The sequence below is a fragment of the Rana temporaria genome, chromosome 4 (assembly GCF_905171775.1).
Source record: "Rana temporaria chromosome 4, aRanTem1.1, whole genome shotgun sequence".
In the NCBI taxonomy this organism is placed as follows: Eukaryota; Metazoa; Chordata; class Amphibia; order Anura; family Ranidae; genus Rana; species Rana temporaria.
Genome location: NC_053492.1, coordinates 41287295 through 41300720, shown reverse-complemented (window position 1 = coordinate 41300720; position 13426 = coordinate 41287295). Strand labels below are relative to the sequence as shown.

The 13426-nt window shown below is 42.3% G+C and overlaps 1 protein-coding gene across 1 annotated transcript in view; it reads left to right on the top strand.

Moving 5' to 3' along the window:
* Positions 1–13426, top strand: part of RHAG (Rh associated glycoprotein) — a 78043-nt gene that overhangs the window by 43222 nt on the left and 21395 nt on the right. The window contains exons 5-9 of the mRNA XM_040348325.1: positions 4314–4480; positions 5091–5228; positions 7079–7203; positions 7675–7748; positions 13224–13297. Of these exons, the coding sequence (XP_040204259.1) occupies positions 4314–4480; positions 5091–5228; positions 7079–7203; positions 7675–7748; positions 13224–13297 (578 nt within the window). The remainder of the gene's footprint in view (positions 1–4313; positions 4481–5090; positions 5229–7078; positions 7204–7674; positions 7749–13223; positions 13298–13426) is intronic.

Genomic DNA, 13426 nt, shown 5'->3' with positions numbered 1-13426 from the left:
GGCCTTGCTGACTCCTCTCCAAATGTAGGGTTTATGGTTCTGGCCAAAAGCTAAATTTTGGTCTCATCACTTCAAATTAATTTGTGACAGAAGGTTTGAGGCTTGTCTTTGTGCCATTTGGTGTATTGTAAGCAAGATACTTTGTGGCATTTGCGTAGTAATGGCTTTCTTCTGGTGACTTGACCATGCAGCTCATCTTTCTTCAAGTGCCTCCTTATTGTGCATCTTGAAACAGCCACACCACATGGTTTCAGAGAGTCCTGTATTTCACCTGAAGTTATTTGTGGGTTTTTCTTTGCATCCCAAACAATTTTCCTGGCAGTTGTGGCTGAAATTTGAGTTGGTCTACCTGACCGTGGTTTGGTTTTAACAGAACCCCTCATTTACCACTTCTTGATTAGAGTTTGAACACTGCCGATTGACATTCTCAATTCCTTGGATATCTTTTTATATCCCTTTCCTGTTTATACAGTTCATCTACCTTTTCCCGCAAATCCTTTGACAATTATTTTGCTTTCCCCATAACTCAGAATCCAGAAACGTCAGTGCAGCACTGAATGAAAGATGAAAGGGTCTGTCAGGAGTCCAGAAACTCATTGACCTTTTTATACACAGAGGCCCGGATTCACATACATCGGCGCATATTTAGGCGGGTGTAGCGTATCTAATATACGCTACGCCAACGCAGCGCACAAAGGCAAGCACTGGATTGACAAAGCACTCGCTCTTAAAGATACGCTGGGTTTCTTTGGCGTAAGCCAGCGTAGGTGGAAGTGGGTGTGAGCCATGCTAATGAGGCGTGACCCCATGCAAATGATGGGCCAAGCGTCATAGAAGTACTTAAAATTAACGGCGCATGTGCCGTCCCGAGGACGCATCCCAGTGCGCATGCTCAGAATCACGTCGGAACTACTCCCTAAGATACGACGGATCACTGCCTCCGACGCGAACGTAACCTACGCCCAGCCCTATTCATGTACTACGTAAACTACGTAAAATACGACGGCTGTTTTCCCTGGTCCATACCTTAGCATGAGTTGCGCCTCATATATGGGGAATAACTTTACGCCGGACATACGACTTACACAAACCACGTATATAATACGCCGGGCGCAACTACGTTTGTGAATCGGTGTATCTCCCTCATTTGCTTATGTGCATAGAAAATCTATGGGAGCGGCAAATGCGCCCGGCGTAAATATGTGTACAGCCTATTTTCAGGCGTATCTAGTTTTGTGGGCACGGCGCACAGATACAATGGCGCATAGTTACACTTACGCGGCGTATCTCGAGATACGTCGGCGTAAGTGCTTTGTGAATCCGGGCCACACACTAATTTCAAGCAAACAGATCACAGGTGAGGATGGTTACCTTTCATAACCATTCAAACCCCTTTTTGTCAACTTGTGTGCATGTTATCAGGCTAAAATCACCTGGGTATGTAAGCTTTTTGGAAAAGGGAATGCTACTTTAGGAAGGGTGTCTGGAAATGTAGCTCTCCTCAGAGTAGGAACAGCAGGTGCAGGCTAAGCATAAGCAATTGGATGAGGAGAAAGTTCTGGTCAGCCACACTCAAAATAAATGCCTATATTAAAAAAATAAAGGCATTTATTTTTTGGATTATTACTTTTATTTTAAGTGCGGCTGTCCAGAATTTTTTCCTCATCCAATTGCTTATGAAATATTTTGATCAGGGTCATTTGGGTAGTTTATGTTGTGATTATGATTTAAAACGAGTAAACACAGTTGATTGATAATAAATGGCTTCAGCCAAACACTAACCATGAGTGAAAGAAATGTTTCTGTGTTATCATTCACGTTCTCTGAAAAATGGCCAAGAAATCGTAAATTCTGCCAGGGTATGTAAACTTATGAGCACAATTGTATATTAAATAAGCTACCTAAACAAATCACACTGATAAAATAGTTATACAATCCAGCCACTAGATGTCTCCCTTTACCCACCTACTGTATACAATCAATTTGTTCATCTGCATGCTTTAATACTGTTAACCAAAGGTTTTATCCAGCTTCAAACCATTGTATATAGCAGGGAAAGAATGAAAGTACACTGTATATTACCCTAACTAAATTAAATCTACTATGCACACAACACTATGGGGTTGATTTACTAAAGGCAAATTCCAAGGGCACTACAAGTATAGTTGCTTTAGGCCCCTTTCATACTTGTGCGACTTGTCCTGCAACTTGGGACTGCAAGTCGTATGATTTCTAATGAGTACCGTTCATATCTGTGCGACTTCAATTCGCAACAACTTCAAAGTAGTCCCTGCACTCCACAGACCTCAAGATTACAAAGGCATTGCTTCAAGTTGCCTTGAAGTCGTGTCAAAGTCGTGTCAAAGTTGCGTGATTTTCAGGTTGCACAAGTGTGAAAGGGGTCTAAGTAAATCAACCTTTATGTGTAAAAATGTTTATCTTAAACAAATTGGCTTTCTATGGAGACTACAAATGGATGGAAAGGGTGAAAGCAAAAATTTTACTAACCGACTGTGTAATGTATATATACAATGACAAATCGGCTCCTCTGCACATAGTCACGTACCTTTTCATGATCCTGCACTTCCAAGTTCTGGGAGGCACAGTCGGCGACCTGCTCTCACTGTGATTGGACACAGCGGAAGCCAATCAGCAGATCCGGCAGACGCAATGTCCGCCGGGACCCACCGATCGTTGCAGTAACATGGGAAGGCAGTGATCTTGTGTTTCTGCTACGCAGGAACATAAAGTGACAAGGGAAGGCAGTGATCTTGTGTTTCTGCTATGCAGGAACATGAATCTCTGTCTTCCCACAGTACAAGCACCTCCCACACAGTGATTAACCTCTTAAAACCCGGACCATTATGCAGGTAAAGAACCTGGCCAGTTTTTTGTGATTCGGCACTGCGTCGCTTTAACTGACAATTGCACGGTCGTGTGACGTGGCTTCCAAACAAAATTATTTTTTCTCCACAAATAGAGCTTTCTTTTGGTGGTATTTGATCACCTCTGTGGTTTTTATTTTTGCGCTATAAACAAAAATAGAGCAACAATTTTGAAAAAAAAATGCAATATTTTTTACTTTTTGCTATAATAAATATCCCCAAAAATATATATACATTTTTTTCCTCAGTTTAGGCCGATACGTATTCTTCTACTTATTTTTGGTAAAAAAAAAAACGCATTTAGTGTTTATTTATTTGTTTTGCGCAAAAGTTATAGCGTTTACAAAATAGGGGATAGTTTTATGACATTTGGCATGTCATTTTTTTTTTGGGGGGGTGTGTCCTCTTTTTAGTGGGACTTCCTGTCCCACTTCCTTCTTCCGGGTCCTAGGCTGCCTAGTCGACTTCTCCTGTCGCCTTAGATGGGACCTCCCTGCCAGTGATCTTCTGGGATACAACACAGGTCACAGAAGATCGCTGGCCAATGTCAGAGCGCAGCGCGAGCTGCACATGCTGTAAACTGTCACGGCTGGGTGCCCACAGTAGAAATTACGCCCCCGAGGAGAGGAGGAGAGGAGCGGGGCTCCGTGTGGCCGCATCGCTGGACCGCAGGACAGGTGAGTGTCGGTTTATTAAAAGTTATGCTTTTTGTAGCTGCTGACTTTTAATAAACTAAAAAACGGGTGGAACTCCGCTTTGAGCTACCCATGGATGGTGCCAAGTCAGCAGGTGACCATACTGTCCAGGCATACTTGGTCTATGGAGGTATGCATAAAGCAGTATTTGAGACAGAATAGGAGGTATTAGGTATTAGGTATTATTTTAATGAAGGCTGTGGATTCAAAAATATTGAAATTTTTTTGGGGGGGCAAACAAAACCATCTGCCAAACCCCCCCGGTCGGGTGGGCGGTACCACCCCCTCCCCCATCGCTTGATCGTCAGCCCAATAGCCCCACACTTACTTGTGGGCAGCACTTCCTCCTCAGCTGCTTCAGCATGTGTCTCCTCCGCTTCGATTTCATGCGGCTTCCCCTGCGTCTCCTCCTCCTCGGCGGCCATACAATTGCTTCTCATTTCGGCCAATCGGTCTCAGGATCAGCTTTCTGATTGGCCAGGAGGAGATTCAGGAAGATAATAGCGAATATTAATTTGCTATTGTCACACAACTGGGTGGGCTCAGGGCGCAGTGCTCTGCGCCCCAAGCCCACCCTTTTTCTAAGCCAATTACAGCCTCAGGCTCTGATCATGTGCTTCTAAAAAAAAAAATGGAAGCCTTGCATGTAGATTAGGGGCTGGACGCATGGATTGGGGGGTGGCGACTTTTGAACTTACAACCGTGATTGTTTACAATCTCTTCATATTTACAGGGACTCTGTTTTTGTGGATGTTCTGGCCAAGCTTCAATTCAGCCATTGCCAACCCTGGAGCAGAGCAGCAAATGGCCATAATTAACACCTACTTCTCATTGGCTGCCTGTGTCCTGACCGCCTATGCCTTCTCCAGCTTGTTGGAACACAAAGGAAAGTTTGATATGGTAAGTAAGAACAAGGCATGATCCAGAGATATCAAACCAGGAAAAAGTTTATAGGGTGTTAATAAAGTGGCAGAGTGAAATGGGTGTGGCTAAGGCATGCTGTCTGTGCCCTTACTAGGTAGATTCACCCTCTATTTGTCCTGGTGACCATTATTACAAGACAGAAAGTTATAGAAAATCTAATTCTGGTGACAATGGTCTGGGGCAGACCATACAGCTTTAAAATCTGCTTGTATGATCTCCTTTAGATCTACCATCAACTTTGTAGTTCAAGGGTCAAGGGTCAGCATGATTTGATATTTATGCAATCTTTAGGTTTGTCCTCCTATTAAATCTTTTTGTAAATCTTTAGGAGATTGTACAGAGATGGTACTAGTAGAATATGCTGTATGTTGTATGGAAATACAAACCTAGTCATGTGACAAAAGTTGGCATACCCTATCCAGAAGTACATGAAACTTGTTGAATCTGGATGGACTTTTATAATGCATGGATCAATGCTTATCACTTGAGCTTAGCATTGTTGGATAGCATTAAGAATTTAGCAATTAATGACATTTTTTGGGGGGATTTGTACTTTAACATTCTATTGTCTACTTGTTTTACATAGGTCCACATTCAGAATGCCACCCTGGCCGGAGGTGTTGCTGTAGGCACCTGTGCTGATATGAACATTGGCCCATTCGGGGCAATGATAATTGGTTTTATTGCTGGCATCATTTCTACAGTGGGATTCAAGTTCTTAACGGTAAATTTATAAGCTTCCTGACCAAAAACCTTTTAGGAATAAACTTCTTACTAGTCTTCTCTTTAAACTGCCATGTGTCGCCTTCTACATTTCCACATTATTTTAAAAACAAATTTACTGTGCGTCGCTAAAGTGTTCAGGGTTTGGCTTAAAGGGGTTGTAAAGGTTTATTTATTTTTTTATTTTTTTAACAAACATGTCATACTTACCTCCACTGTGTAGTTTGTTTTGCACAGAGTAGCCCCCATCCTCGTCTTCTGGGGTCCCTTGGCGGCTGTTTCAGGTACTCCCCCGTTCTGGAAAGCGCTCTTCCAAAGTGGGTTAGCTTGCGGGCGCGCTCCCATGATACAGTGATACAGTCGGCACCTACAGCCACCGACTGTATCACTCGGCCTCGCCCCCCGCGCGCCGCATCATTGCTTTGATTGACAGCAGCGGGAGCCAATGGCTGCGATGCTATTAATCATCCAATGAATGAGCTGAGAAGAGCCGAAAAGCCTGGTCGAGAAGCCTGCGTGTTCACGACGCGGGACTTTCGAGGCCTCAATTAGGTAAACGGGGGGGCAGGGGGTCCGCTAATCATCGGATGTTTTTTCACCTTAGTGCATAGAATGCATTAAGGTGAAAAAACATGAACCTTTACAACCCCTTTAAAGTGGCACTAAAGCTTTTGATTTTTTTTTAATTACAAACATATCATGCTTACCTCCACTGTGCAGTTTGTTTTGCACAGAGTGGTCCCGATCGTCTTCTTCGGGGGTCCCACGGCGGCTCTCACGGCTACTCCCCGCAAGAGCAAATCCCCTGGGAAGATCTCTCCCGAGGGGGTTACCTTGCGGGCACGCTTCCGTGCCATACAATCGGTGTTCATAGCCGCCCATTGTATGACTCGGCCCCGCCCCCGGCGACCGAGTCATTGGATTTGATTGACAGCAGCACAAGCCAATGGCTGCACTGCTATCAATCTATCCAATGAAGAGCCGAACCTTTGAGAATCCTGTGTCTTTTTTATACCAATTTGCTAAACTAATATTTTGGCAGAGTCTTGCGCCATCACAACACATATGCCCTAGAACTAAAATATTTAGTATGCTGTATTGCATATATTAGTTCCACTTCACATCAGAATCTTTTGGGGTCCCACGGCGGCTCTCACGGCTCCTCCCCGCAAGAGCTAATACCCTGGGAAGCTCTCTTCCGAGGGGGTTACCTTGCGGGCACGCTTCCGTGCCATACAATCGGTGTTCATAGCCGCCCATTGTATGACTTGGCCCCGCCCCCGGCGGCCGCATCATTGGATTTGGTTGACAGCCGCACAAGCCAATGGCTGCACTGCTATCAATCTATCCAATGAAGATCCGAACCTTTGAGAATCCTGTGTCTTTTTTATACCAATTTGCTGAACTCATATTTCGGCAGGGTCTTGCACCATCACAACACCTATGCCCTAGAACTAAAATATCTAGTATGCTGTATTGGATATATGAGTTCCACTTCACATCAGAATGAGACCAACTTAAGCGAAGTCCATTGCATTCTTGAACATCTAATTTCTCTCAAGAAAACCAAAAGATCCAGGTTATAAACTTCTTATTACTGCTAGAATAGTGTGCCCCTCTCACAGCTTTGATGGATCTCCATCATGGCTGCCTTTTATACATTGTTCGTTTTGTATTACCTTTCCCATTGAATTTGAGGCTTTACGATATGATTGTATCAGGTTTCCCACGGTGTAAACCATCACAGATTTTATTTATGCTATATCAATTAAAAGAATACTAAAACATCTTTTTTTATATCTGTATTGTCTCTTCCTCTGGATTGTGTAATAACCAAGCGTTGTCTTTTAGCCAATCTTCGCTTCCAAGCTGAGGATCCAAGATACTTGTGGTGTGCACAATTTGCACGGCTTGCCGGGAACTCTGGGAGGTATGGCTGGTATTGTTGCCACTGCACTGGGAGCCGCCAAGCCTGGGTGAGTGACTATCATTCAAAATGAACTGTTATGCATGATTTTTTATTAATTTTCTTTACTCCATGCATGTAATCCTTTTTTTTACCCTAGTCATGTGGACAGTGCCCCTTTTGCCCCCTTTTTCCTATGTACTTAGTGCAGGGCAGTTTTATCAAAGCTGAACTCCTGAAATATATAAATTTAACTGGTATCCAGATCAGGAGCTAAAACTGTGGCTTGACTACCCATCTGTACTGCCCTCGGCCACAACTATAAAATAGGCCTAAGTGGTGATTCCTCTCATTTTGGAGAAATTTCCTTTCACTTCCTGTTGCATCTTTGGGACAGGAAATAAAGGTAAATCTCCCCAATGTAAAACAGACTGCAAAAAATAAACTGACAGAGGTATTAACTGTTTCCTGACTGGGATCTAGTAATATTCCTGACCCTGACTCCACTCATATAATATATTTTTTATTTTCTGTCTTGCAGGTATACACCATTCCTGCAAGGAGCTGCTTTGGCTGCAACTACTGGCATCGCTGTGGTTGGAGGTGTAATTACAGGTTTGTAAATGACATGTAGTTAGGTCCATATATATTTGGACACAGGCAGAATTTTCATACTTTTGGCTCTGTATGCCACCAGAATACATGTAAAATTAAACAATCCAAATAAATTATAATTACAGACTTTCAGCTTTAATTCAAGGGGTTGAACATAAATATCAAGTACAAATTTTAGGAACTGCAACAATTTTTATACCCAGTCCCCCCATTTTCAGAGGCTAAAATGTAATTGGACAAATGAATATAATTATAAGTAAAAAGTTAATTTTTAATATTTTGAGACTTATCCTTTACTGGCAATGACTGCCTGAAGTATGGAACCCATGGACATTACTAAAGACTTTTAGGTAGATTCAGGTACAATCGTGTAAAGTTACGGCGGCGTAGCTTAGCCTGTTTAGGCTACGCCGCCGTAAATTAGCTAGGCTAGTAATGATTCTCAATATACTTGCCTGCTAATCTACGGCGGCGTAGCCTAAAGCGGGCGGGCGTAAGGGCGCCAAATTCAAATGACTTGGAGGGGGGCGTGTTTCATGGTAATGAGGCTTGACCTCACGTTTTTGACGTTTTTTTTTTTCACTGCTCATGCGCCGGGCGACTACATTTGCCAGTGCGCATTGCGGCTAAGTGCGCCATACGGGCCTATTGATTTAGACGTGGACGTAAACGACGTAAATCCCGATTCGCGGACGACTTACGCAAACAACGTAAATTTTGAATTTCGCGGCGGGAACGGCGGCCATACTTGACATTACTATTCCACTAGAGCCTAGCTCTAACTTTACGTGGCCTATCTCTTACGTAAACGGCGTAAAAGTACTGCGTCGGCCTGGCGTACGTTCGTGAATCGGCGTATCCCCTCATTTACATAATCTACGCCGGCCGCAATGGAAGCGCCATCTAGCGGCCATCAGAAAAATTGCAATCTAAGATAGGACGGCGCAAGCCATCCTATCTTAGATATGTTTAAGCGTATCTCTGTTTGAGCATACGCTTAAACATACGGCGGCGTAGATTCTGAGTTAGGCCGGCTTATCTACTGATAAGCCGGCCCAACTCTACCTGAATCTACCTATTTGTTTCCTCCTTATTGATGCTTTGCCAGGCTCTAACTGCAGCTGTCTTCAGTTTTCCTTGTTTGTGTATCTTTCTGTCTTTAGTTTTGCCTTCAGCAAGTGAAATGCATGCCCAATTGGACTGAGAACAGGTGGTTGCCATTGCAGAATATTCCACTTCTTTTCCTTCAAAAGCTCCTGGGTTACGTTTGCAGTGTGTTTTGAATCATTGTCCATCTGCACTGTGACCGCCGTCCAATCAACTTTTCTGCATTTGGCTGAATCTGGGCTGACAGTATATCTCTAAACACTGCAGAATTCACCCGGCTGCTTCTGTCACATCATCAATGAACACCAATGACCCAGTGCCACTGGAAGCCATGCATTTTACAGATGAGGTTGTGTGTTTTGGATCATGAGCTGTTCCAAGCCTTTTCCACACTTTTTTTTCTTCCTGTCATTCTGATACAGTTTAATCTTAGTTTCATCCTTTCAAAGAAAGCTTTTCCAGAACTGATCTGGCTTTTTTAGATGTTTTTTTGGCAAAGTCCAATCTGACTTTTCTATTCTTCAGGTTTATGAATGGTTTTCACCTTGTAGCAAACCCTCTGTATTTGCTCTTGTGAAGTCTTCTCTTGAGTGTAGACTTTGACAATGATACACCCACCTCCTGGAGAGTGTCCTTCACTGTTCTGGATGTTGTAAATGGGTTTTTCTTTACCATGAAGAGGATTCTGCGATCATCCACTACTGTTGTCTTCTGTGGATGTCCAGGCCTTTTTATGTTGCTGAGCTCACCCGTGCATTCTTTTTTCCTCAGAATGTACCAAATTGTTGATTTATTTTGTTAAGCGCTGTTGGCGCTATAAAAAAACTTGTATTATAATAATAATAATAATAATAATAATTTGGCTACTCCTAATGTTGCTGCTATCCCTCTAATGAATTTGTTTTGATTTGAAGCCTTACAATGGCCTATTTCACTTGCATGGACAGCTCATTTGAATGCATAATGTAGGTTCACAGCAATAGATTCCAAATGCAAATAGCACACTTAGAATCATCTCCAGATCTTTTACCTGCTTAATTGATGAAGAAATAACGAAGGAGTAGCCCACACCTGGCCATGAAACAGCTTTTGATTCAATTACTTTTAGCCCCTTGAAAAAGGGGGGTGGCTGTTTTTAAGAGCTGTAATTCTTAAACCCTTCCTCCGATTTGGATGTACCCTCAAATTAAATCTGAGATTGTGCACTTTCAGCACTTAACTTCAGTATTCACAGCACTTCACTTTTTCCACATTTTGCTATGTTACAGCCTTATTCTAAAATGGATAAAAAAAATTCCCTCAAAATTCTACAAACAATACCCCATAATGACAACGTGAAAGAAGTTTGTTTGAAATTTTTGCAAATTTATGGAAAAAAAATTAAAAATCACACGTACATAAGTATATACAGTCTTTGCCATGACACTCAAAATTTAGCTCAGGCGCATCCTGTATTCACTGATCATCCTTGAGATGTTTCTATGATTTTATTCTAGTCCACCTGTGGTAAATTCAGTTTATTGGACATGATTTGGTAAGACACACGCCTGTCTATATAAGGTCCCACAGTTAACAGTGCATGTCAGAGCACAAACCAAGCCATGAAGTATCGAGGCACAGATCTAGGGAAGGCTACAAAAAAATGTCAGCAGCCAAATGAGCACAGTGGCCTCCATCATCCATAAATGTAAGAAGTTTGGAACCACCAGGACTCTTCCTAGAGTGGGCTGCCCAGCCAAACAGAGCGTTCAGGGGAGAAGGGCACTAGTCAGGGAGGTGACCAAGAACCCCGATGGTCACTCTGACAGAGCTCCATCTTTTCTCTGTGGAGAGACGAGAACCTTCCAAGAGAACAACCATCTCTGCAGCACTCCACCAATTAAGCCTGTATGATAGAGTGGCCAGATAGGAACCACTCCTCAGTAAAAGGCACATGACAACCCGCCTGGAGTTTTATAAAAGCCACCTGAAGGACTCTCAACCCATGAGAAACAAAATTCTCTGGTCTGATGAAACAAAGATTAAACTCTTTGGCCTGAATGGCAAGCATCATGTCTGGAGGAAACTAGGCACTGCTCATCAGGTGGCCAATACCATTTCTACAGTGAAGCATGGTGGTGGCAGCATCATGCTGTGGGGATGTTTTTTAGGAACTGGAAGACTAGTCAGGATCAAGGGAAAGATGAAAGCAGCAATGTACAGAGACATCATTAAAATCTGCTCCAGAGCACTCTGGACCTCAGACTGGGGCAAAGTTTAGTCTCCCAACAGGACAATGACCCTACACACAGCCAAGATAACAAAGGAGTGGCTACGGTAAAACTCTGTCCTAGAGTGGCCCAGCCAGAGCCAAGACGTGAATCTGATTAAACATCTCTGGAGAGATCTGAAAATGGCTGTGCACCGGCGCTGCCCATCCAACCTGATCAATATTGAGAGGTCCTGCAAAGAGGAATGTGAGAAACTGCCCAGAAATAGTTGTACCAAGCTTGTAGTGTTATACTGAAAAAGACTTAAAGGGGTTGTAAAGGTTTGTTTTTTATTTTCTAAATAGGTTCCTTTAAGCTAGTGTATTTTTTGTTCACTTACCTTTTCCTTTGATTTCCCTTCTAATTTTTTTTTCTTTGTTTTCTTTGTCTGAATTTCTCACTTCCTGTTCCTCCTCAGTAAGCTGTTTAGTAAGCTGTACTGGCTGACTAACCACCGCTCGGATGATGGTGGCAAGTTTACTAAGGAGAAACAGGAAGTGAGAAATTCAGACAAAGAAAAAAAACATTTAGAAGGGAAATCGAAGGAAAAGGTAAGTGAACCAACAATGCACTAGCATAAAGGAACCTATTTAGAAAATAAAAAACAAACCTTTACAACCCCTTTAAGGCTGTAATTGGTGCCAAAGGTACTTCAACAAAGTATTGAGCAAAGGCTGTGAATACTTATGTACAGTACATGAGATTTTTGTACATTATTTTTTATAATTTTGCAAAGATTTCAAACTTCTATCATGTTGTCATTATGTGGTATTGTTTGTAGAATTTTGGAGGAAAATAATGAATTTAATCCATTTTGAAATAGGGCAATAACATGGCAAAATGTGTAAAAAGTGAAGCACTGCGAATACTTTCCGGATGCACTGTAGAGTTTGTAAACTATAACTTTCACACAGACTAAATAAGATACCCTTTTTTGCATTCTTTTTACCACATAAGTGTAGCAGAATACATTTTAGCCTAAATCTATGCAGAGAAAATATTATTATTATTATTATTAATAATTATTTTTTTTGCAAAAAATGTAATGAATATTAACCGGTTAAGACCTGGACCATTATGCAGGTTAAGGACCTTGCTCCTTTTTGCGATTCGACACTGCGTCGCTTTAACTGACAATTATGCGGACCTGCGATGTGGCTCCCAAACAAAATTGACGTCCTTTTTTCCCACAAATAGAGTTTTTTTTTGGTGGTATTTGATCACCTTGAAAAAAATTCAATATTTTTTACTTTTTGCTATAATATATATCCCAAAAAAAGATATAAAAAAACATATTTTTCCTCAGTTTAGGCCGATATGTATTCTTCTACCTATTTTGGTAAAAAAAATTCAATAAGCGTTTATCAATTGGTTTGCGCAAAATTTATAGCGTTTACAAAATAGGGGATAGTTTTATGGCATTTTTATTAATACTTTTATTTTTTTACTATTAATGGCGGCGATCAGCGATTTTTTTTCATGACTGCGACATAATGGCGGACACATCAGACAATTTTGACACATTTTTGGGACCATTGTCATTTTCACAGCGAAAAGTGCTATAACAATGCACTGATTACTGTGAAAATGACAGTGGCAGTGAAGGGGTTAACTACTAGGGGGCGCTGCAGGGGTTAAGTGTGACCTAATGTGTGTTTCTTACTGTAGGGGGGCGGGGCTGGACTTGTGATGTCACTGATCACCGTTCCCTATATCAGGGAACAGACGATCAGTGTCACTGCCACAGAGAAGAATGGGGAAGGTTTGTTTACACACACCTCGCCCCGTTCTTCAGCTCCTGTGACCCGATCGCGGGACACCGGCGGCGATCGGGTCTGCGGGTCCCACGGGCGCGGTCACGGAGCTTCAGACCGCGACCCACGGCTGGGCTCCTAAAGAGGACGTATATATACGTCCATGTGCCCAGCCGTGACATTCTGTCGACATATATAGTCGTGCGGCGGTCCTTAAGTGGTTAAGAATTTTATTTTATTTTTTTCACAATTGTCAGTAATTTTTCATTTACATAGCAAAAAATACAAATAGTAGCATGTAGTTTCACAGAATTTCCACATGTTAAATATAATATTAATATTACAATGTTTTTTTTTTGTTCTAGGATTTATCTTGAAACTACCTTTCTGGGGACAGCCACCTGATCAGAGCTGCTATGATGACACAGTTTACTGGGAAGTAAGTATTGAGAGTTCATCTAGACCAGTGGTTCTCAACCTGGGGGACGGGACCCCCTTGGGTGTCAAATGATGATTTTCCAGGGGTCACCAAATCCTGGGCTGTTCCTAAAGCCTGCACCATTCTCCC